General features: G+C 37.2%; 1 protein-coding gene across 13 annotated transcripts in view; it reads right to left on the bottom strand.

Annotated features, from left to right (window-relative positions):
• The window catches only part of LOC121416267 (semaphorin-6D-like), a 72231-nt gene extending 46365 nt beyond the window's left edge, over window positions 1-25866 (bottom strand). For 7 of the 13 annotated variants that reach the window (XM_041609788.1, XM_041609791.1, XM_041609793.1 and 4 more), the window contains exons 1-2: window positions 14329-14523; window positions 6243-6460 (exon numbers count right to left, since the gene is read on the bottom strand). In XM_041609788.1, coding sequence (XP_041465722.1) covers window positions 6243-6378 — 136 coding nt within the window. In that variant the 5' untranslated portion in view covers window positions 6379-6460; window positions 14329-14523. Of the gene's footprint in view, window positions 1-6242; window positions 6461-14328; window positions 14526-25689 lie in introns of those variants that run through there. The other 6 variants (XM_041609784.1, XM_041609787.1, XM_041609786.1 and 3 more) reach the window with 4 other exon arrangements.
• Between the last annotated feature and the right edge of the window lie 1246 nt (window positions 25867-27112).

The raw sequence follows: 27112 nt of genomic DNA, 5'->3' as shown, positions 1-27112 counted from the left end.
CCCAGCAAGGAACAAAGGTGTATGATTAAGAATTAATTTTCTCTGAAGTAATCTCCTGATACACCTGGTGTTTGATTGTAAATGGTGAACAATGTTATCTGTCAGAGTATAACCAAAGGTGGGATTAACGTTGAAAGGGATTCCAACAACAAATAATCTATCCCTAAAGGGAAACTGACGCAAGTTCCGTTGATACGGCTGATGTATCGATCAGCGGTATCGACATGTCTTGGTGAACAACAGTCTTCACACATCTCAGGTGTGAGGAGAGCCTTGAAGAACCCATCCCACCAACCATTCTTGTATTGATTTCAATTGTCCCTGTCAAAGCTTGGCGGTTAGGAACCCAACAACCCTTGTCTTTCGTTAGTTCAGGGAGAAACCAACTGATCAATATCTGGTAGCATCACTGACCAACTCCTTTCTCTTGAACTAGCCTTGGAGAAACCAAATTTTCACTTTCTGATTTCAAGGCACACCTCACCAAAATTCACAGATAGTACGATGTACTTCATCAGCCCATCAAAAATTTTAAACTAAAATGATAGCTCAAAAAAGCGGGAAATGCAGAAAGAAAAAGGTGCCAAGTTTGAAAGAACTTTGTTTGCTTGACAGCTGTCTCCCATTTATACATTCATCAATTATTCTGAAAAGAAAATTTGAAAATCTATGCCCACTTGAGTGAGCAAATACATTTATTCTGTTCAATCAACTGAGTTACGATGTGATTTATCAGTTGAAAAGAAACTGATGTGTCATGTTCAAATACTACCCTTTTTCTGTTTTTCTCCCTATTTTTCCATCTTTCCAAGTACAGAATTGTGTTTGTTTGTTCTTGTTGTTTGATTGTAGCTTTATATCTGACAGAATCAACATGCACTTTGTTCACTTTATATCATTCTGGTTCGAAGACAAACATTTGATTTCAATTTATGATCACCAGGATCTTATCCTGCGCTGATTTTCTTCTTTCTTACAAAAAACACTCAGAGATGGGTGCTCCAGTATCTTTGAATAAATACACCCTTTAGTATGGTTCCATGGAACACTGCAAGCCTTGGAATGAAAGACAATTAGATAAAGACCTCTTTTTAAATAGTTACTGTACCACGTTGTTTTCAAACCTTGGTGTTTGCTAATTGAGTAAATTGACACAGGTTTGCTATGGTCTCACTATCTTCTCTATTCATCCATCATCAACAGAATCACCTCCCTTTGTTCATTTCTATTCCATTATTTGTTTTTCTTAGTTTGTCTCATTGTATGTTGTTTGGCCTATCTCTGCCCAGCTCCAAGCCTTTCTACCAGCCCTGCATCAAGTGGTTGTCAGGACCAAACAAGGAACCAGACTGGAACTATTGTTCTGTCCTCTTGGCTTGATCACCACAAAATGGCCTCTTCAAAGCGATAGTGTGGGTGAGATTTCATGACAATACAGAGTGGGGTGACTGGGTCTTGACAACACTTTCTGATTTTATTTCAAAACACTTTCCTGACTTTCAAGCATCTTTACCCGTTGAAGTACCCATCTACCGGAAGACAACTCAAGACAACTCGGTAACAGGTGGATATTATGCTAAAACAGACTCTGGACTAGCTTTACCTCTGAAACAATCCCAACTACAACCCAGTTCCCATTTTGTTATAACTTAAAACCCATTAATATACCATTACACATGTATCCATTACAGGGCTCTTGGGTAATAGTTGCTTAATCTTCTTCCTGCGTGTTCTAATATTACTGTGCTATAAAAAGAACAATGTAACAGAACCACAAGTTAAAATACAGTCACTGATACCATAGAAAGAACTGAGCCAACTTTTGTATTGTATGATATCCATTGTCAATCCTCAAGATGGTATCCAAACTATGACTTTATCACCTTTCCTCCCCAAAATATGAAACAAAGTGAAACTCTTGTCATTCACGAATCAAGTTCAAGTTGCAAAACTAGTACAAAGAAACTGTGTGGGTTTTGAGTGACTAATGATTGCCACGGATCAATCTTCATGTATTGAATTAGTCATTTTTACTTCTGACTGAGTTTGGGGGTTTCAAAAATGAAAGGGATCTCTTGTACAAACTAATCTGACCCATGTTTCTTATCGTGAATCAGGCAACGCAGCATGATAGCTACCCAGGATAGCAGTGAATGCAATAGAAGCTATAGGAGTAACAGAAGAAGGCAAGCTGTGAGTGAAGGTGTACAATACTCCATTGATATGAACAGGTCACCAAAAAATCAAACTTTAGGTAAAAATCATTCTTCAGTGGTTTCAATGAATTGTAATGTCAAATCTCCACACAAGCCAACTTTACTCATTATAATTTCCAGTATTCAAGATATTCAACAAATTTTTTTTTTTTAAACTTCACTGCTAAATCTTGTAAATTAGGCCTGCTGGCATACTTCTTGCACTCTCTGATGGACGATTACCTGGAACTGGTTCAAGTCTGCAATTTTAGACTACAGCACTGTTAGGATCTGTGACCTAAGAAGGGTCATGCTGGATAACCAATTCATACCTTTTTTTTGTTATTTTTTCTGATTTTGGGATGTGTCATTGTACTAATCCAATGCTAAAATAGATGCCATTCTAAAATGCTATATAAAAAAGTGAGAAAAAAAATAAAAAGAGTGGATAAACAAAGAAGGCAAGGGAGATAGAATTAAAAAATGAAAGTGTGAAGTATGTCAGCTCAGCTATCTATTTTATAATTTCATCAAATCATGCTTGACTTGGCATATTATGCAAGTGTTTCCATGGCAACTGCTTGTTCATACCTAGGCCGATGAAAGATTGATAGAACGTCATGATGACTGGGAGTTAGAGTACTTCAAAAGTGCATGAACCTACATATAATAATCATGCCGATGTTTCCATGCAAATTACATTCTCTGAGCAATTCTTGTTGAAAATAAGGGTAAAGCACTGTCCACAAATGAAATAAGTCAATAATTCTCTTCTGACGTAACTGCATGAGATATGCTGATCGAGAAACAGGTAAAACATTGCCGGCAAATGAAATAAATCTATAACCTTATTGTTCGGGGAAAGAACAAACAAAATTTGGCATTAAGCTAGATGAATGTACTCTGCCCGAAAGTACATCATTGGTGCATATGAGTACTTTCATTTTTAAAAGATTTCACATCACCATCTCTTTCATTGTCACCTGTTTTGATTTGAAATGTGGTGTTTTCAAAGTGTCACTCATTCGTTTCTCCTTATGAAATCATCTCTACATCCAGCCATGTAGGCAGTAAGCCTGAGACAAACCTTGTCTTCTCACTTATAGGCCCCCTGGAATATATCTCTCCAATATTGGTCCAACTGATTTCAATCACCAAAGCAAATAGATCTTTCCTCTTTCCTTTTCAATATATTCTCTTCTTTTTGTATGAAAGTATCTTATTTTGCTTTCCATGAGCCATCAACGGTAACAAAGTGAATGGTCTATCTAAGTAATGGCACATAACATGTCTTTTAAAGATAGCTCACTGCTCCCAAGAGGCATATTTTCAAAAAGTGGAAGAAAAGGGAGACTGGGTTGGACTAAAATGGCTGCTCATTATTGTTTTGATGAGTTAGTGTTTGTATTGAATGGATAGAGGATTGCTTGCTCCGAGTCTGTCATTAGCCATTTCAAAGGGAAGAAGATCTGGCCATCAGACAACTTGCCTCCAGCAGACCCATATCAACAGAACAGCCAATTTGTTTCTTTTTTGTGAGATAAAGCTTGTGTATGGACTCCATAATAACATGTATTTAGAAAACATATTGCTCAGAATCCCATCATGCCCATATTGTATGACATAAGAAAATAAATTAGGGGGAATATTATTTTCTTAGTTTCTCAGGTAATAAATACATATCAACCAGCCCTTACCAGAAATTATCACAAAGCCCACAAATTGCATTTTTGTGGACATTTTATGAGTTTGCGTCATGATCGTTTTTGACAAGTTCAATTTTACATCAACCTCAAATTGGATAAAAAAGAAAGGGGTAATTTATGTCATGAAAAGATCTGGAAGACTGCTCACTTGCAAACTTTACAGTTTTTCACTCTTAGAAATCAGAACAATGCCTAACATATGAATAGCATTATGAAAAATCTGTTTTATTCTTTTGAACTTGGTTTAAAATCTTTCAACCAAATCAAGATGAGTTTTAAAAGAAAAAGAAAAGCTCTGATTTGTGAAGATCACACGTACCGGTGTGTGTTCGAGAAAGCACGAAATAGAAACCCTGCGGCAAAATGAAGTTAAATGATTAATTCACAGCAACATCAATAAGATTCTATTGAATTCTCTCTTATCTCCAAGCATCTCTGTTACCCCCATACAAATCAAAATTTAATCACGATATGGAGTCAGTCAACTGCTTAGTTTTAAACAATCAACTCTTCCCCTTTTGTTGTACAACTAGGACAGATCTTATAATGATAATCATTTTAGTGTCAATAAAATCTTTAGATTTTCTCTGTTTCACACCGTTTTATCCCATTTTCCATGCTTTTCAGCTCTTTACCAATTGTCTTCATTTCTGAACTTCTTCTTTTATCTCTTCTGTTTATTGTACTTCTATTCTTATATATTTCTTTATTAAAAAAATTGACCCAGTTCACGTATATAACAAGGGAAATGAATCTGTAAAGTTAAGCACAATTAACAAGTAGGACCAAATCAATGAGCGGTCAAAGTTTGGGGGTGTGTTGAACCCTGATCTAACCACAGACCCTTTGAGGCATCTAACCAACAAACCACTAACGAGTGAATCAGGCTTTAGAATGAAGAGGTCAGACATGGTGTCTTTTGAATGAAGGCCTCTCAAACTAATATTCTTGATCGCTAATGATCTATGTAATGACCTTCTTTCAGTCACCCAAGCCAAGAATACCCAATCAAAGATGGAACGAGAGTTCATGCTCTCCACGAACATTCAGGAGCTGTTCATGTTCCAATGTCATGTAGCTATCTTGTTGATCTCCTATTATCCAAGATTTCCTGTTCACAAGATCAGAGACAATCGTTCCTGATAGCTTTTCTCATTTCAGTCATTGTCTGCAGCCTCAGAGTACTTGTTGGCTGACCCACGCACAACGAAATGAAGAGTTTCCCCCTTCGGTACAGCATGATGTCAATTTGGCTCTCACCGATGGGTTGGGGATTCTCGATGGGGCACAGTAGGTGAAGAACTGATCACAGAAGTCATCATGAATGATGATTCAAATGATTCATTTATTAATGTCCAAGTTACGGGGCTCTTTGGCAATATGGCACACCCAATACAGATTGTCAAATATGATTAGCTCAAGAATATTAATATAAAGCTCTTTGAAATGATAATGTGGATGTACATATATTCACACTCTCAATGCCCCCCCCCCTTTCTCTTTCAATCTGTCTCTAATGTTTTAATTCATCCTCTTCCATAGAAAGCGATCAATATTCCCCATGTTATGGCTATAAACGAGAGAGTGATCACATACAAGTAAGATCCTGTATGAGCGCATCTTCCCTAAATAACTGTACAAGGGATGCACAGGTAACCAGCACAGGTAAGAAACGGTGCCAAAAAAACAGGTGCATATTTGCTCTAAAGCTAGACCTCTCTCACCACTCACTCTTCCCCATCACATGTTTCTCTGCTGTGTCAATAGTAAGGGGATATTGCTTTCCACAAGGGGGAAGAAAACTTGCTTCAACAAAACCAGATTTATCCCTTCCTTCTCTCAGCCTTCTTTCTTACAGAGCCCTCAATGGGCTTCTATGAATGAATTCTAGTCTTAAACCAAATCTTCTATTAGTAGCTTATTTCTCTCCTTTAGGCGATGCATATACAAGTAGACAATGTCATACTTGGGGGCTCTTCTGAAATATCTGATCACTTTCTATTTCTCTGAAATAAAGCTCTTTCATTTGTCCAATAGAGCAAGATCTGTTCACATGGGATGCAATTAGTTTCATTTCACCTATAACGGGAAGTTCCATAATGTTGCATGCAAATATGTGTTAGCAAAAAAAAGTTAATTAAATGCCGTTAAGCAATTCAATTATTCAAGTGATTTTCACTCAAATAAACTGAATTAAAAAGAGAGGCAGATAAAAAGGGAGGAGAGAAGCAAGGATAGAAATTATAGAAAGAAGGGTGGGGAAAGGAAGTAAGAGGGGGGGGGAACAAAGTGAAGAGGAAAAAGAGTATGATTCTAAAAACATAAAATTGATTATTCTTACTTTGAAAGCTGTCTTGTGATATAAGATTTGGCTCTTGATCTATCCACCTGCTTGATGCGTGTGATGTAGAGAAAAGATGGAGGACACAGATGGTGACTGAAGTAAGCCAGCATCTCAAGCACGAAGGCAGCAGCATTATGGATTCTTTGGTATCAGATGATGGAGAAAACTATCGGCTTGCTTCACCCAACAAGGTCCTGTCTTTATTCACTGGTGACCTATCAATGATAAGAAGAGAGAGCATTGGATTATTACATCAAATTAACAATCATAATTCAATCATTGATCCTTTACGAATCCCAGACCAGTTTTTTTTTTAAAATGTGACCTATTATGGAGGTACATCAACTTTGTTCCCCCAAGTTTGTATCACAAAGTAAGAGCTTTCTCCATTCTTCCAATGACCATACACGGTAAACTTTTCAGCTAATTTGACACAGGAGGGCAAAGTGGGGCTAATTTCAACAAGCTGTCTTACAGACATGAACTTGCCTTGAACCAATGGATGGGACCCAGAAGAAGACCTGGATCTACATGTAGTAATAGACCCTTCAGAAGAAACTTTCTGGATCAGCCATCCATGGATGAATTCACCCACAATCTACCATTTATTAGCCAATGTTGAAGACAATTTATTGACCTACTCACCCAAAGACATTACAGCAGACTTCTAGTAGAGGAGGTGTCTCCAAAAGTGTTTTTAAAAATCCCCTTAATAGAAGAACCAAACATTGGTCCCCGGTCATAATCTGTTCCCAAATCAGTCATATCAGTTTAATACTGTTTGTTCCATTTTGAAAACTCAATATTGATTGACTGCATTTAATCTGTTTTGCTAGTTCTCCAGCAAGAGAGGGATTTTTGGTCCGTTCCTAGGCACCCGCAGAGAGACTGAATAGCCAAAATCAAACAAAGACGCAGAGATTTTAATCTTCAGTATGATGGATGCGATTTCTTATTCCTCCATAAAGTTTTTTTTTCTAGTGGACTGGAGTAGTTGTTTTCAAATCTCATGGTGAGACCTGTGTTTGTCAGGTCATACAGGTCAAGATAGAATCAATTCTGATGTAGTAAAAAAATCAAAGTCTAAAATCAAAGTAATCCTAAGCATGCAGCTCATGTAAACAATCAGTAGGTTGGTATATGAAGTGATTGAGGAAACAGAATGATTGAAAGAAATGTAAACTTGATGTTTGGATTCCATATTCAAAGAAATGTTGTTTATTCTGTTATACTTTTACTCTTGACCTCACAAACAAGGAAGCACATCAAAAATAAACAATACTTGAAGTTGCACTTGGAAAAGTCCTTGTATACCATCATACTCCATTTTTGATAAATACCTATTTGGGAAATTATTAAATGACTGGTAATTCCTGGAGAATATAAACACCCAAAGGTTGTTTTTTCATAATGAATACAATCAAAGATATCATGAATTAAACATAATCTCTTATGTCAGACAATACAAAGGAGATTATGTTTAGAGAGAGAAAAACTGAAGAGCTTTGTCAAGTTTGTCTACACATATTGATTTCCCTCTGATTTCGTTAGAAAGTGGAAAATGTAGATGTACCACTGATAAAAGGAAAACTAATGAGCACTGTTTAATCTTGGTTTCTATTTATTGATCATCCCGGATTTAGTTGGAAAGTTGAAAATAGGAGTTGTTCTAGGTCAAACAATGTCTTGATGACAGGATAGAGATTCATTGTAATGTGGTCAAACTTCACTAGAAAGCAGACTATAGGACTGGACGCTTGAAACCTAGAGACGGTTTGATTAACCATCGGTAAGATCACTTGGATACCCAGTAGTGTTTATTTCTGATGTTTGATCGGGAAAAAAAGGGTTGTCTATTCTTTCCTGAGGATTATGAGTCAGTAAGAAATAAATAGAAATCATTGTTATACTTCATCATCAATTGGACCCATTTGTCAGATCCATTTCCATATGCGATCCATTAATATTACATGTTGGTGTCGAGAAAATAGTAATCTATTTCAATTTTTTAATTTGATATGTCAACAGAACTCTGAATATATTCCTATTCAGTCACCTCACAATACTTCCACTTTATTTCAAGATATTGAGCCATTTTCCCTCCTATCAATAACCTGACTATGTACCTCCACAATATTACTGGCAAAAGTGGGTTCCATGAGTCTTTAGTAAAAATCAATATCCTTTTTTATTCCCGTCCAGCATCATTCAAACTGCAGCTAATCAAACCCTGTACTGAGATAAATCTGGACAGTCCTTTGTTGACTAGACTGCCTAATCCATGCTACAATAACCTTTAATCCCCAGACTCATCTATCATCTTATCAGCCAAGATTAGCCATTATTTGTGATCTCATTTACATATGAAGGCCCTGGGGATTTAATAGGGTTTAGTATTAATTAAACAGGGAGCTGTGATATAGTGGATGGTTTATGACTTGGCCTCAAACTCTTCCATGTCTACTTGACTCCATCGGTCTATTATTGATGTTGATTCAAGTTTAAAGTAGTACTGTCTACTACCCAGTCAATGGATTCTTAGAAATCTCATACCAAACTGTCTTCTTGGTCTCTTTGGCAACTTTACTTTGCTCCAACAAGAAAGACTATTCTTTCTCTTTTTGCCACCATTCCCATAATTAAACAAATGTGGTGATTAACAAGAGACAAATGGAAGATGAGATTAAGAAAAAGGCAAGAACTGGGATATCCCTTCATTCCTCTTCCAAACAGGATACACAAACCATATTTACAATCAAATTGCAAAGCTACTAATTGAGACATCACCGGACAAATAAACTTTCCATTCATTACTTCAAAGAGTCATTCGATACCCCACATCAAATTTGCCGCCAGAACATTTTCTACAAGATGATATTGACTTTTTCCAGTGAAACAAATATGAAAAACATTATTTGTCCAATCCCCTGCAGCGTGCATTAGACGGACAATAACTCATCTCCACGCCGTCGCTATCACTGCTATCAAATGACCACGCAGAGCATCTCCAGTGACTCAGGGCGTATACCAGTAGGGAGATTTAATATCTCCTCCTCCCGAAATTAAAATAGAAGATGGCAAATAAGAATTTAATTTGCAATATTTTGTCGGAAGAGAGGCAGCTTGGCAAAAACTATAAATTTCAAAATGAGGCAGAGCTTTTCTGGTCTACATAAGATTGTATCAGAAAACATGCACTGTAATCATCCAAATGCAAATTAATTTATCATATCATCATCAAACATGATATAGGCCTATGAAACATCCATCAAACCACAAGCTCCCCATGTCCGTTCCTTCCATCTAGAAACAAAATTAATTTGTACATATGTGAGTCAGGAAAGCAAAATAACGGTTTGCAGATCTGATTTAATATCTACGACTACCCTTCCCCCAAGTCTGACGAGGCTCCCACTCACTGAGAGCACTCGCTACCGAGATATTACCCCCGCCGATATAAGATGATGGAGCGTACTTGAACAGGGATGCGGCCCTTGAGCAATGCTGCCTCATATTTGTAGATCTTTCCTTGGAGCGTCAGAGCAGATGATTAGATCCGCAGATGAGGAGGGCATATAGAGCAGCTTAAAGGGGACCAACACTTACTGCTACAGACCACGTCCATTCGAGAGGGGTAAAGTGCCCCAGACGATGTCTCATGGATAGGCGACTTGAATATTCTGTCAGAACAGATGAGGATGGTTATGAGGATCACTGGAAAATATCAAGAGGAGGAACACTCATCATAACTGCTTGAGCCTTCTCTGCCAAGTGAAATATGATTATCCTTTCATCACCTCATATGAAAGCCTCCATGGTGAGTTGGTGACCCCCCCTAATTCTTTTAATACACAATATTTCACATAATCAAAATGCAGCAAGAACGTTGGCAAGAGAATGGCAGACAGAAAAGCTTTGAACAAGACAAGCACTTCAGTCGCAGCCCCACACCCACCCTCAACGATGATGACGATGGGTGCAATATCTCGGCAATATTCATCTTGAATGTTCCCATCGGTGGCATTTCTTAGGACCCGGTTCTGTCTCTTCCATCCCATAACTGCCTATCATAAGGGATCAGTGCAGCTGACTTAAACAGTTGGCCAGAATACATGAATACATTACCATGATAGATTGGATGGAATGAATATTATGACTTTGTCACTACACGTATGTTACTCTCTTCACTACAGAGTTCTCATCAAACATTAATGCTCCGTAATTTCTTTAAGAATATATAATGCTTCTCATGAATTTATTTGATGAAGTTGTAGATGGGTCAATCCATCATCGTTAAGAGAGGATGTTGTTTTTCATGTGAGGTGCTATTCCTGGTATTTCTGAAGAAACTAGAAAGGTTAGGGCAACAAAGAATTCTTTCTTTACATAAAGTGTTTTCTTTAACCATTTCATGGATTCTGATTGCAAATATACATTTTTTTCATATATTTCCATATTTGGTTACCAAAGAGGAGAAAACATTGCAAAAATTGAATTAAATCCCTCAATATTTCCTTATATATTTGTATAGTCACTTGTGAATTTTGAAACATAATTGGAAGTCATTCTTAGGAAAAAAAAGTATAACAATTCATGTATATACATGTATGAGGGCCTATGCAATAAAACTCGTCAAGATTTGATGTTACCATGTGTGACGTCAACATCTAGCCATATCAGTGTTACTAATCATATCTCCTAAACAGGTAGATGGCTGTTAGAGATTTAACTTGATTCATCTGTTATCCACAGAATGGTAAAATGTTCTACATCATCCTAATTACAAAATAGCCTAGTACAGGAATTACTATAGGCTTGTCTCTCTATCTGACCTACTTTCAATTACAAGGATGAAATTAAGAATAAAATTCTGAGAAGTATCATATGAGAGCACTATCATACTGCCAAACAGTTTGATCTCTTTTCAGATTTTGCCCATACATCAAGGAGGAATTTGAAAAAGTGGAAGTGTAATTAAAACTTGAACCATTTGAACTGGGAATCATGGAAACCTTTTTATTCCTCTTGATTTCTAGTAAAAACAAGTGGAATGCCTCTGGCCGTCTCACCTGCATCACGCGGTTCACTATAGCAGCAGTGCTGACTTTGAATACTACTCTAACTCGCACAAGATGTTCAGTGATACATGGTTACTCTTATGTCCACTTTTTATGAACGAGACCAATAAACTTACAGAGATATGATGGTTATTCAACAAAAAACCCCAACATGGCCAAAGTTCATTGACCATACATGACCTTTGACCTTGATCATGTGACCTGAAACTCGCACAGGATGTTCAGTGATACTTGATTACTCTTATGTACAAGTTTCATGAATAAAATCCATTAACTTTCATAGTTTTGATGGTAATTCAACAGATAAACCCAATTCGGCCAAAGTTCATTGACCTTTGACCTTGGTCATGTGACCTGAAACGCGCACAGGATGTTCAGTGATATTTGATTACTCATATGTCCAAGTTTAATGAACTAGACTAATAAACTTTCAAAGTTATGATGGTAATTCAACAGATACCCCCGATTCGGCCAAAGTTCATTGACCCTAAATGACCTTTGACCTTAATCATGAGACCTGAAACTTGCACAAAATATTCAGTGATGCTTGATTACTATTATGTCCAAGTTTCATGAATCATATCCATAAACTTTCAAAGTTATGATGGGAATTCAACAGATATCCCCAATTCGGCCAAAGTTCATTGACCCTAAATGACCTTTGACCTTGGTCATGTGACGTGAAACTCATGCAGGATATTCAGTGATACTTGATTAACCTTATGTCCAAGTTTCATGAACTAGGTCCATATATTTTCCAAGTTATGATGACATTTCAAAAACTTAACCTCAGGTTAAGATTTTGATGTTGATTCCTCCAACATGGTCTAAGTTCATTGACCCTAAATGACCTTTGACCTTGGTCATGTGACATGAAACTTTAATAGGATGTTCAGTAATACTTGATTAACCTTATGGCCAAGTTTCATGAACTAGGTCCATATACTTTCTAAGTTATGATGTCATTTCAAAAACTTAACCTCAGGTTAAGATTTGATGTTGACGCCGCCGCCGCCGCCGCCGTCGCCGCCGCCGCCGTCGGAAAAGCGGCGCCTATAGTCTCACTCTGCTTCGCAGGTGAGACAAAAATTGTACACAATGGAATGTTAGTTTAACAGGATTAAATAATAAATAAAAATGATTACTTCTTATTAAGCACTTCTTCAAAAGTTACTAAGGGTTTGCCGTTAATAGAAAATATCAATGATGACTCATTTTTTTCTAATATTAGTGAACATTTTCTTGATTCTTTTTTAATCCTTCCATCGTTGTAATAACATGAAGAAATTGATTGCATGACTGTATGAGAGGATTCCAGTATTAAAAACAGTCAAATTTGCTGAATTATACAAATATTTCAAAGCTCATAATCAGTGTCAGCTGACTGTAGCACCTTATGAATTTCACAGCTGTGTGCGTGCATGTAAAGCACAAGCATATAAGATTACCAATGCTTCGTGAATTTTGATATTAGTTGCTGATGTCACGTTTGACTTCGGTCTGAAGATCTTAAGATCACGGTACATGAACTCAGCACTTTCCACAGAAATCCCTTCCTCAAAATATGCATGCAGGATTCTTGCTAATTTTTTATAAATAGAAGGAAATGTATTATGAATAGGCATTTAGCAACAACTCTACAACTAAAAGGAAATTTTAAAGCAGGGATTGTACAACCGGTAAGAAGCTATTTCCAATATAACAAAAATAACTTTCTCCTGTTTTCATATTCATCAGCTCTCTCTAATCCCTAAGCTTCATCCTCCTTTTATTAATGACACTTTCCTAGTATGCCTACGCATCCTGGAATTCATTATCAGGAAAAAAGACATTACATAAAAAAACATGTAGGTCTTCTGGGAAGTTCTTATACTGCCAAATCAATTCAGTGTAATGTAATTCAATGTAATGTAAAGTAATTCAATACAGTGCACAACTTTCCATTTTAAAAAGTTACACTTAAAATCCTGGAAAATTGTTTACTTTCATTGATGAAAATAACCCCCCAAACTGTGATAAAAAGTAATTTACAATACATCACATTATTAATTCATTACATATAAGTATGCCTACTGGCCTAAGTATACTTTGCAGGGAACATACAGTTGAATTTCACAAAAAAATCTATAGGCCTACATAGTGCAACATCAACAGCACATAGATCATCCAAGAAATGTCACTATTCCAAAAAATGTCCTAGCTGTATTAGAGTTGTTATTAACATCAAGGTTGTTGTATTGGATAACGCACTGGGGGTTGTCGTAGATGCCCACTCCTTTATTTTCAATTTCATGTTTTATTTTCCTCGAGTGTTAATGTTTTCCTGTTCATTCACATTCAGCTCACGAATGTCGGAGGTGACAGGAAGCAGCTATGATCCATCGAGCCAAGACCGCCTGCTACATTTAGCTTTCTCCTTCCCGAACCCTACTCACGTTGCCCCTACTCAGTCCTCATCACCAGTTTTACTTCAACCAGGAAGCATCGTCGAGTAATACAAGCTTTCAGGCATTTGCGTCATGGCATACCCTATCCCCATACCTAACCCTGTAAACCGCTCTCTAGATCTTCAACATTTGGTTCTAATAACGCTGCCAAACGTACTGGAAACATTCACTTGTACGTGTAATTCATTCGGCATTCACTTCAATCATTGCCAGTCTTGAATATAAATATGTTTGAATGGTGAACGAGAAACGCCTTGGCTGCACTCGGATAACATGAAAAAAGTGAATCTTTACATTTGCTTGTGCCCTTAAAATGTCTTTAATAATACGCCTTTAAAAGATGTTTATTCACTTTACAATAAAGTTGTATACTTCTCAACGATGTCTAAATTTGTAAAGACCATTTCTAGGTATATAGGCCTATATGTCAAGAGCTAGTGCAGTAAATGCATGCAATAAATTAGACATTTATGTCAAATTTTACAAATCACAACACTTCTATGTTCTACTTTTTCTTCACTAATATGAAAAAAAAGAAAACAAGTAAACTCCACTTACCATGAAGCTTTATAACATCCACATTTGCTTGTTGTAAGATCACAAAAAGATATATTCAATACTATTCCAATCAGGGTTAGAATGTCGGTATGTCACTGTATGTACTCCTGAGTTCCTTACAACGGATTCCTGGAGCAACGCTTGAAGTACGTCCGCCCCCTAACCAATCTAATTCAACACTGACAGGTTGAGTGGGCTTCTCTATTCAGAAGGATGAGGTAACAAAAGCAAGTTGTTTTCTTCAAGGAAGGAAGTCTTATTCTAAGATTATCCCCTCCAAAGCCCCTATTGTTTCATTGTGTTTACTACCAAACAACAAGGAGGAGGGGGAGAGGGGTATTGAGGAGGGCGTTATTATGAGGGGAATGGATTTAGGGAGGGGTGAGATACCATAGAAGGATGGATGATTCTGAGTCAGTGATGGTCCTATATGTGCTTGGAATTATTGAACTTGTTATTGATCTAAAGAATGAAGAAAGGGCCAACTTCTAGAATAGACACTTGGTCAGTCTAAGTAAAAAAAAATACCATGTTAAAACTATAATCTGTCAGTCTATAGTTTAAGTAAATTTTGCCCATCTAATAAGAAAACGTATTAATCAATGATTTTGCATCCTGAATACACAAAATGCAGTGATTAAATATTGATCTACATCTTGTGTTTCCACAATCTACAACTGATTGCAAAAAAAGACACTAAAATCTAGTGTTTTGAAACATATGTCAACATGTCAATCCATCCTTGCATTTATAACAACCAAAATTTAAACAATAAATGAATATAATTTTGCAAGGACCAAAGCTATAATACCTTTTTATATAATATTAGGCTAAAATAGGTTATAATCCACTAACATGAAAAATTAATAAGATTTAGGGAACACAAATATTTGTCAATACAGAATGAAAAATTATAAACAAATTCTAAAGAAATTCAAATGAAGGTAAGTTCAAGTGAGTTCCTGTCATATTCATCATCATAATCTTAAATAAAAGAGAGCAATCCTAATCATTATATATTCTTGTTTTCTACTTCTTTTCTACTGGGGTTTTGTGATCGTTGAGGTATATCTTCCCAGAGTTGTTCGAAGTAAGAAACTTCTACCAATTTTTAATCAGGATTACAATGCCTCCTTCTTGATTCTAAATAGCTTCTCTGATGGACAAGTCAGCCAACAGAATCAATAGATAAGCTCAGATTGTGGCTTACAAAACACTGATTTTGAGAAATATCATGGCCAAATAAACAACTAAAGCCCTTTTTTCTTCTAAAAAGTAAATGCAGTGTACAAGGTAGATAGATCAAGAAGGCATTAGTCAGAATTATTACTTTTGTGACATGTGAGTCATTAAAGTCTACTTGAAGGAATGATTCTTCTTCCATTTTATAAGCTCAACTATTTGTTATTTTCAAGTTTCTTTTCCCATCCCTGTTACAAAAATTTTCTGTTTTCCATGTCCCAGACACTTTGATTAAGAATCATGCTCTTAACTTCTCTTTGTGATTCATTTTATGGAACCTTTCATTCTTTTCCAAACTCACAAAACAACTTCTTTTACATACTCACCGAACAACTTTGACATGAAAACAATTTACTTTTCAACAAAATACATCCATAATTTGATAACCAAATTAAATTATTTCATATCAAGGATATTTCAAACAAATTATCCCAGTGAACTCCAAAATCCATTATCATACCATTCTATCCCCTAGCCAAGAAGATATTGCAAAATCAATTACTGTTAGGGTGAATGAATATTCTATAGGATGTAAATTAGAAAGGGGGTTGAGAGTTAAACCTGGTGTAATTTATCTTGTACATGACCTCAGGTTAGCTGGAGACCCTAACAAACAAAATAAAGCCCTCTAGCTATGGAAGACAGACAGGGCAACAGACGAGTTCATTGAAAGGACCGGTTTACATCTAAAAATTAAACCAAGATAAATTTGAGCTGTCACTGACTTCATAAAGCAGAAGTCTGGGATATATCTACAGCAGCATAAAACATTATCAAACCATAATCCTGGAATGAACGCTGAATGAACTTGAACCACATCACATGAGATAGATCACATCTATACATACAGGTATATCAATTCAGTATGGCTCTCTACGGAACATTTTATTAAGTTTAGGACAAGTTCATGAATAGTCTTGGTAACCATACAGATATCAGTCTCTTTTGTCAAAACAGATTAGACACCAGAACCCTCATATGTCCAATAAACTTGTTTTACCAAATGCAATGAAAAAAATGTTGACATCCTTAATCAGTAGGATCACTATACATGTACGTAACACAAGCAAGTAGACCTATATAGGCCTTACCCATACAATTCTAGTTAATGCCTACATCATTATCATAAAGAATGGATAGGGCCTAAACACAAGCAGTGCAGCATATGTTAGCCAATTATTTATGCTTAATTTCTTTATACTCTTAAATATCTTGATGAAAACTAGTCGGTCACAGCGTGATAACAAAGGGTATGAATTCATATAATCCAGTGATACTACCATGACAATCAGGTATGTCAAGATTTTTATCAATATATCAATTATGGAAGCTTTGAAATTATAGGGCTTGCAAAATAAGACTACTATTGAAAAACAATATGCACTGCTCTGGGGTGAACCCGAGCAAAATCACTCACCAAAAAGTTTCAGAAAACACAAAAATTTGTAAAAAGCCAAGCTATGAACACAAAAAGTCATAGAAAACTGCCTGCCACGGCACAAAGATTTTGAATAGAACGTGATTCACAATAGAATAAGAGCAGTGTAATACTGGTTTTGAGAGACTTTGAATAGATATGAATATAAGTAGGCACAATTGATAATCCATCTGATAATCGTGAGTGATAAAATATTGGGAAAAACAGGTCGCATTTTGATGGAATAAAAGCGAAAAGAGAAACTATGATTGATCATGGCAAGATCACAATACATCCCATGCAATAAAAGAAAACCTCACTCTGGTAATGATTTGGACTGGTATTAAAAGATTATTCATCGATACAATAAAGCTCTAAAAATCCTTTAAAAATCATATATTTTCTCTCTTCTAAAGGAAAAGTTTGGCCCAGCGGGAAGGTTATTTGCCTTCAACTCCGGCTTGATTTTTGAAAAAATGAAAAACTTTGGTGCTGCGCTGACCAATAGAAGCCCAGCAGGTTGTTTGTAACCTGTATTTGAACCACTCACAGATCAAATCATCTTGGTATTGACAGACCTACTACTGGCAGGGGTCATGAACTGACCTCAGTGAGATCGTATGTCATGTCCAGGGGGGGGTCATGAGTGGCAGAACTCTGAAGCAATGAGAATCCAACAGCCCAAGCTGCTGTAGAGTAGGCCTATACAATACACAACAATTTCAAATCAACATGATGCTTCATTTCATATGCTGACAAAAATTGCTTTTTGGATAAAAACATTGGACATAAAACTTTTAGGATTTATGACTTTTCTGCCTACTATCCTCTATGTTCTCACAATAAACCAGGATGTAGCAGAATGAATGGTGAAATATGTTCCAACAAGGAGCTTCCAACTGGGTATAAATAGTAGACTGAATCTAGATTCCATAATCATGAAAAAGTACAAGGTAATATCCTCCCAGAAATTGTATTTTAGATTAAAAAAATCAGATTTAGGGCTGTAAACATGGTACTTGTGTGAGAATTCTTCCAGAAAATCTGCAAATCTGAAAACAAAGGAGATTTTCATCATTAGTTGGTCCTTGTTCTGACTTTGGTTGGACTTTGTGCATTATACCATGAAGGCTAGTACAACCTCACCCAGGACTCACCCAGCAGGAGACCTGAAACAGAGCCCTAACATTACCCTGGGTCTCTGCATCCAACCTCACCATGGGGTCACCAATGCACCCCTGAACACAACACTAATGAGTACCCCAAGGGGAACCTAACCTAAACCAAAGGATTTAGAGGCCACCAGTAACCATGGAAACCCGGACCAGAGGTCTCAGGTAGATGAGATTGGAAGGTTTGTTGTTGTTAGGAGCTCTGATTGGAGCAGTGCCAAGTCAGCGTCTTACAAACTCATACTACAGTGAGCAAGATGGTGTGCTGGTGATGAAGTCCACATCATACATTCATCAAGGATTCATCACTCCTTCGTAGTCCAGTCCGTGATGTAACACGGAAAAACTCTCTTTCATCGTATAGGCCTGATCATCGTTGAATCACGAACTGATTTTCTTTACAGTCTTCCCGACTACAATGTAATTACGCAGGCAGACACCGTCTCCTGATACATGCAATTACAGAAGCCAATCATGTTCTTGGGCTTTATTCAGGTATCACTTATCCAAGATATAATGGGCCCTTTGACCTAAAACACACAGACACATTGTTACATCGGTAGATGAAAGGATGTTCCATACACGGTTTCAAGGGCAACTGTCTCAATGCCACTTTCAAACTATGGTGGCTGAAATCGATTATAACTAAATACCTATTCTCACATACGTCACCATCAAATGAACAGAAAAAAGCTCAGCTGTTGTAGAATTGAATATATAAAAAAAACACATTCACGATGGCTAAACGTTTTGGATACGAGATGTTGCTTGCTTGCCCCAGTTCTTCAATAATTCACTGTGCACAATAAAGAGAGAGAGAGCACTACTAGAACTGTACTTTGCAGTTTTCCAAATCCTACACAAGGACAGGACACTTTAACCATTAGCTGTTTATCTTTTTTGTGAAAAGAAGGAACTACTTACAAAGGACAAACTACATGCCTCAAGCTATTTTTGATCCTCGCTTAATATCGTTTGAAAATAAAATATCTTGGAAAGTACTTATTTTCAAGGAATAATATTTGAAGTCTCTTGATAATAGCCTACATCAATTATATTTAAAGTGTTTTTGGTCCAATCAAAATCCGGAGGATCTAATATGATTGATCATTTTGTTATGTTCTTCCTTTTGTTCAGAAGTGATTAAATTCATTTGAATGAAATCAGAGAACAAAGGTTTGTTAATGATGTGGAAGAAATTCAGGCCAGTAATATTAAAGATGAAAGCAATTACTAGCAATCAAGGTTGACTTCCCTTAATTAAATCTCAACCAAGGATTTGGAACAATAAGAAACGGCTCTTCAGTAGTTATCACAATTCAATCAAATTTAAAAGCATAAACTAATAGCTACTTACATTCGGGCCTATTAACTCTGCATTGGAACAACACTCAACAAGCAAAAGAAGGAATAAACAATTCTTATGAAGCATAGATGCAAAGGTTGCAACAATATGACACTCACTAGTTGTCCAATTCTCTACAATATCTGCCAGAATAAACAGTTGAACTATCATAGGCCTACATACATTTCTTTATTGCGTCAAATCAGTCATTTGTAACAAAATCTTGCACGCGAGGTGAGCCTGCCGTCCGACTACCAATCAATTCAGTTGAAATTAATTAATGCTCAATCAAGCTTTTCCTCCACTCCTGCCATTTAATGCTATTTCTGGTTTTCCCTTTTCGCTCAAAATGAAAACAAAGTGTGAATTTATTGGTTTATTTGCACTTTAATATACAAATCAAACACAATGAAACCGTTCATTGGTTTTGGGGCCCAATAACATACTGCAAGGGGCTTCAGTGGTATAAACATATATATAGCCTACATGTTGCCTTAAGGAGAACTGTTAAGATTTCTTGAAACCTATGAAGACTGACCCTATACAAACGTTGACTATGTAGGCTGATATTTATTTATTCAAAGATGAGTGTGGAGGAGGGGTTGGGTGTTTGATAAGGGTGGGCTAACAAAGAACAAGTTTAACAGAGCCCCAAATAAACAAACATCCTATCCATCAGCTTATACACATCAAACAAAATATGAAAACAACTTTTAACTCATGCGTCCTTCGAGTCATTTACGATCATTTCGTACAAGGGATGACTGGTCAAAAACAACACGATCATTGATTCAAATGTTCAGAAAGTACATTGGCTTTCCGGTAAACTTGTTCTGTTGACAATATTGGTATGACATCACATAATGTAGCGGCAGCAGCGCTGACACTTTAGTATCTAGAGCTAGTAGGTCTGGGCATCTGTAAAAAAAGACACCTCATCTACGAAGTGTCTGTGATGGGGAAAACACTTGCTGCGCTTGTCAGCTCCGATACAAATGAAAAGACAGTCCCCCTTTTTTCATACCAAACACAGAGGGTTTTCTTCACACTACGGTGAGTAGATTGTCAGTTTGTCTCAAACTCTCCTCCAAGATGCCTGTTTAATTCATGAGTTTGGCTTTCGTTTGTCTGCTTTTCTCATTCATAAAGCCCATATGGGCATGGATGGAGAGTGGAATTATCACGCAATAATGCTACTTTGACTACACACTCTGCTATATCAATAAAATAACCTTCTATTTTGGGGGGAGTAGAAAGGTGACGGAGAGTGTGTTAGTTTCTTTGGTTTTTAACTTTCAAGCACCTGTGTATACACCATGGTCTTCTAATGCGTCTAGTTTTCCTGCTAAATTTCTAAATATAAATCATACTAACGAACTAATGAACATAATTTCCTTTCCATAATTTGTAACCTATCAGATGTCTGTATCAGTCTGTATTGTCCTAGTAGAGGTCTACTACAGTAGTAATCTAAAGATATCTTGTTTCCATGGTAAATTGCGACTAAAATGACCCCACATAATCCATTCTCTGTTCTCCTTACAACAAAGTCATCATGCACTCATAGCTAATATTCCAACAACATAAGCGTGGCCCAATTTCAGTGAAACCAGCTTCGTAATTGTAGCTAAATTGGGGAAATGAGTCGGTTAAGGGGTAAATAAATTGATGATCTAATGGCCGTTGTTGGTACGTAGACAGGGCACGAGATCAGAAGAAAGGCATTCGTTGTTGGGAGGTGAGGACACGCGAGAAAGGAAGTGGTTGAGTCTTCCTCCAGACGGGAGAGAAGAGGGGGGCAGATTAGGGTGGTGCCCAGAGTGTAAGGGGTGTAGGAAGTGGAGGTGAGATGATTCATAGAGGTGCAGATAACACCAGAGGTATTGGATTAGATCATAACCAAGGAGATAGGAGATTAACTCAATATCTTCTTGATCATCACAGGAACGTTCCATACTACTCGGGTACTTTTGAGACACCCTTTACGGCTATTCGTGGATGCCACAGCATGGATCTGTTAATTTAGTAAGATTCATGTTCACAAGAAATCTACAGTGTACTTCTCTGAAACCATATCTTCCATGCATATTAAACTCTCTATCTTCTATGCTATGTGTTTTCTCATTATTTGAAAATGACAACAGATGAAATTTCTCTGAATAAGGTATTTCAAAAAATCACACTATCCAATGTATTTCAAGGCTTGTCAAGCTTTTAGTAATTATTTACATAACCTTCATATCTCAACACCTGGGCTAAGCAAGATTTAGGGATTTTCATGCAGGTAACTCCATGCCAATCAAACCTAGGTCCATGATCAAACCAAGCAGTAATTGGAGATCTACAAGATACCATACACCTGGTAAAAGATAAAATGGATTAACTGTGAGAAAATGACATACAACCTTCTTGCCCTGGGCTAATGATGTATCATACCAATACCATTTCTGGTGACAATTTGTTCTGTCTCTATAGGTAGCATTGGAGACAGAGGTGCATGGTCAAGGAACTAAAAGAGGCTGTTCTCACTACGTTCCTAAAACTAGTTTACTGGAAACTAGTTTAGTGGAAACGCGTAGTGAGAACGGTCAAAGCGGTCTTGGAAGCGATCTTCCAAACCAGTTTGGAAAACCACCTCGCGATGTAGTTTTCAAGATCGCTTTACCTCGTTAAACTGGTTTTAGCGTAAGTGAGGACACAACCGTTCTTCGGGAAGCGATCTTCGCACATTTTGAGCGCGCTACTCCACACGACAGGTGTAGAATGCCTATGCTGCAGTTTCAAATTTCGCGCGAAACGTGTCACCCCACTGAGAGCGTTTCCATAGCAACAAGAGCGCTTTACGTGAAGTGATTTTGAAAACCACTTTCGTGTGATCAAGTGAGAACGCTAGCAAAGCGATCTTCCAAAGTGGTTTCCTGAATCGGTTTCCAGTAAAGTAGTTTTAGGAACGCAGTGAGAACAGCCTCAAAGTCTGACAGCTGATCTTTGAATGTGTTGCATTGTATGCATCTCCTCATGAAGTTATATTATGAGTTATGACTATGATCCATGACTTTCCTTATAATAGTAATTATAATATATTTGGTAATGCATATTCTAATACGATGCTCAATGTGTAGGTATATAATGCATGCTGGGATGAAAGGGCTATGCACTGCATCAGGCCTAATAGGCCCTAATAATATGTTACAATTTATTTATTCAAAGTGATTTTCCTTTATCAAGATTTCCTGCAGTGATTGCAGGTAAAGGTAAGATACTATGGACCTACTAAAGATACTGCACTGTTATCTTGTGTTTGGACAGGTTTGTGGGGGCCATAAGCTCTAGATCAAACCTAATTATCTTTGAACCATGGATGAACATTGTATAGGATCCATGATTGTACCGAGCTATATCATGGATACACAGCCTCGCCACACCTATGGACCAGGGGTCTGTTGCAGAAAGAGTTGCGTTTAAACGCAAGTCAAAATAATCAATCGCAAGTTAAAAATGCGCGCTGTTGATTGGTTGAAAATCAAGTTGCGCATGATTTTTGGAGTTGCAATTGATTGCAACTCTTTCTGCAACGGCCCCAGACCTGATCCAAGTACAACCATGGACCATGGTAGTACAACAGACCATGGAGTTTAACATGACCCATTCTATAGGCGGTTTCAAACCGCCTCGATCACAAGAATCCCCGTTAAATTACGAGAACTTTTTAAGGCTAAAAAATACCCGTTAATTATTATTGCATTCACACCGCCCCGAAACACATCCTTCGGGATAAGTTCCCGAAGTTACGAGCATGCGCAGTGTGGTCTGATAAGCAGGCAAGGCGGGAGATTCAAAATCACTTGCCCAGCAGCCACCCACGCCGCCGCGCCCAACGACACGCTGGGATAAAAGTTCCCGTAATTTGCTTTCACATCGCCTAAATACCTGCGACCTTGGAAAAATCCCCACGAAAGTTCTCGTAATTTCGCCAAGTACCTACTATTTAGCGGGTATTTTCTTTCGGGGAAATTACGCGTAGTTTGCTTTCACATTACCAAAATACCTGGTATTTTCTGATCGGGGTAAATTTCCCGATCAGAGAATACCTGGAACTGGCGAACTTCGAGGCGGTCTGAAACCACCTTATATCACCTTTATGCACCTGTTTTACATAAATCAATTCGGTACAAACTTGATGCCCATTGCAATGAAAATTGGTAGTAAATCCAACATCTGGAGCTGCAGCGGGCCATAGAATTACAGCTACAGCAGCCAAGATGGTGATATCATAATCATGAAATTGATCTCTTTGGCTCCTAAAATATCCCCATGGACAATAAACCTTGTCGGGTCCATGACAAAATTTAACTCATGGTCTGTTATCAAAATCAGTGTTATATACATCATCCTTTAATAGCTTCAAAGAAAACCAGATAACTTTCATATATTACTAATATTATTAGAAATTGAGAATTTACAATTGCCCATTTACAACAAAGGGTTGATAGTTATATCAAATTTAAAATGGTGAAGTATATTGCTTGATATGTTCTACAATAATTTAATTCTCAATCTTAATAAAATATATTGCTGTGTTATTCATTCGACTGACTGTAAAGATATGAATATTGCACTATATGTAACACTATCACACTGTTATACAATGAGGCCTACATAGCTCAACTACAAGTTGACTTGATTATTGCTTCTCCATTGCATAACAGCATTATGGGAATAATTATCATATCCATTAGCTATAGTGATATGAACATGAATGGATGAGGTTATGTAATCAATTTAGACACCATTGACCAAAAAATACTGCTGACTACGGTGGCTTGATCTGCGCCTAATTATAAACACAATATTGATGAAAGCCTCTAGGCTAATTTGGCATACACGTAATCAATTAGAATCTTCAATAATGAACCAGCCTATATTCTGCTTCGAGAAATTATGTAAATGGGAGTGAGCTAGAGCCTTGTGCTTTAAAATTTCAGCTGGCAAACAATTTCTCTGCCTGATGTAGCTTAGCTCTAGATCTATCTATCCCTGTTTTTTTTTTCAAGAAATAATTATTCAACTGAAATTCAGCAATATAACTCTGCACATGAATGACTAATAATATTACACAGCAAAACTTAAAAACATTTCAATATTATCAAAATACCTCTTTTGGATTACTTTACCCGTGGTCATTTACCTAATTTTAGCAAGCTTCAACAAAATCTTGCTCCGACCTGAGTGAGGCGATACTGCTACTAGTGCCTCTACATGTAACAGCTCAACTAATCATCTGAACATATAACTCGCTTCTTTATATGGATGGCATCATTGTTAGGGAATACTATGACTACATTCTGACACCCCCATGATTTTCAAAGCGTGCCGAAAGTACGCCAATGGTTTGGATATTGCAACATCATGATAATCCAGCATCTCTAAGCCACTCCTAGATAATGTCATCTCAGGGGGGCATCTCCTACCAAGACAATATTGATTATGGAGGCCTTTTTAAGTTGAAAAGAGTAATATAAGAACTATTGTTATGTACTACAAGATCTTTCATTTTGTTTCCATTATTCATTCCACCAATGTTATGAAACGCCATGACTACAAATCCCAGAAAGAGTACTGCCTGATGTCAGACGTGTGCCAAAAGCGCGTCTATGATAATTACGACATCCCTAAATCTGTTCAATTATAATCAATTGGGTCAAGATATAGAAAACTGCATCAGCTAGGCCACTATTAATCGAAAGAAGATGGGCGACCAAAGGATCGACCGCATCAGGGGGCCACCTCCTAGTTAGGTGACATCTTCATTTTACAGCTACTACAAAAGAACAATAAATCATAATGGATACGGATAATATAAGATAGATAATGACTATTAATACTATTACCCCCCATGGCCAAGTTGAACACCATTGATAAAGGCAGTATGTTTCACAATCCCTGTGTGGGCGGCGGTGGAGCATCCTCCCCGGCACACGTCAGCCACACATCTCCCACACTTCACCTAGCCCCGTGTCCATTCATCGAGGGTAGGAGGGGCACAAGCAAGCCAGCCACTATTTACTTTCAAAGATTGGTGAGCCCTGTCAATGCTGTACAGGTATGGAGCAAGCCGAAGGTCTTGGCTTCCTCTTGCCCATCAAACCCTGGAAGTACAGCTCAAAAAATGATTGAAAACTCACCTTATGTGATAATTCCACCAGGTATCAGGCTAGTACTCCATTGGAACTCTAAACAGCAATGCTGAATGATCCAGAAAACAGCAAAAACACAGAATATAATCAAATTTTAGGAAGAATTCCAGCACATAGGGTAATGATCAGAGAATCACTGTCAAGCTACTGCTACTCCACAGTCTACTCTAGCAATCTACCCAAGCAATCTCCCCAAGCCACTGGTGACAAGTTACAACTGGGATAGTCCATTATTATAGGGGTGTCTAAACTTGTCTTTAAGCATTATCCTTGCAAAACTCTACACAAAATCAAATTAATGTCTAACATTTACACTCATTAAACTAACTTAAAGCATGTACAGAGTTGTAATATTTCATTTTTATATTTTTGAGAGTTACTATCCGTTTTTTTTAGTTTTTCTATTTTACGATATCACCTAGTCTCTCTAACCAGTAGGAAGATCCAGTCATGAATATTCATGACAAGCCTGAGGGCTGCCAACCTCCAGTCTGAGCTCAAGAGGGGGAGAGTAGTCTACTCCAGAAGCCACTTTTGCAACTGTAAAACTGAAACACAAACAGACGGTAAGATATATTGGAGTTACTACATAGAGTAAGTCTAGGTATACTTTAATAGTATTTTATAAAGACAGGATGGTCTGGAAGGGGAAGGGATCACTATAATACAGTAGTACATTAACTCCCTTCCTCTGTTAGACAAAGATGTATCTTAGATATATCTTCCTTTCTTTTCTTATCATTTCCATGTACATGTATTTCCATTATATCAACAAAGTCCTTTTGCCAGATGAATGTATGAGTGGTGAAAGTCAGTTTACACACCACACCAATTCCCTCCTCATGCAATACACTGAGGAAACAAATAAAAACATTAAGTTTTCACAAAATATATAACTCCTAAAGTCGTACCATGTGGGTTCCTAGCTCATCAACCAATAAGAAGAAACCTTTTCATTTTATTCATTTCACAAACCATTATTTGTACCAGTATATTGGCGAATCACACTGTTTGAACATGGGAAAATTTCTTTAATATTGAGAAGAAAGATATGTTGAGTGGAAAAAGAGTATTCGGTCACACTCCCATCACAAAAACTTGAGCAATGCATGCAGACTGAATATATCAAGGTCTGCATCGAAGACTAGCCAAAGAGATGCTCTGTGTGTTATTCTTTATCTCCTCTAGCCTACCAAAATCCTATATTATCTGTCAATGCATACAATGATTAGCCTGAATGGAACACACTAAGGATAAAAGATGCCCTTCAGAACCATGTTTCACACTCCAATGGAATTCAATCATATACAGGTTATTGTAACGCCATTAGAAAAGAGCATCCAAAGATAGTTCATCAAATCAATAAGCCTTATCGAGATATAATAATGGTCAGTGGAAATTTCAGAGGTCA

This window comes from Lytechinus variegatus, chromosome 5 (assembly GCF_018143015.1).
Source record: "Lytechinus variegatus isolate NC3 chromosome 5, Lvar_3.0, whole genome shotgun sequence".
Taxonomy (NCBI): Eukaryota; Metazoa; Echinodermata; class Echinoidea; order Temnopleuroida; family Toxopneustidae; genus Lytechinus; species Lytechinus variegatus.
This window is presented reverse-complemented; position numbering and strand designations above follow the sequence as displayed.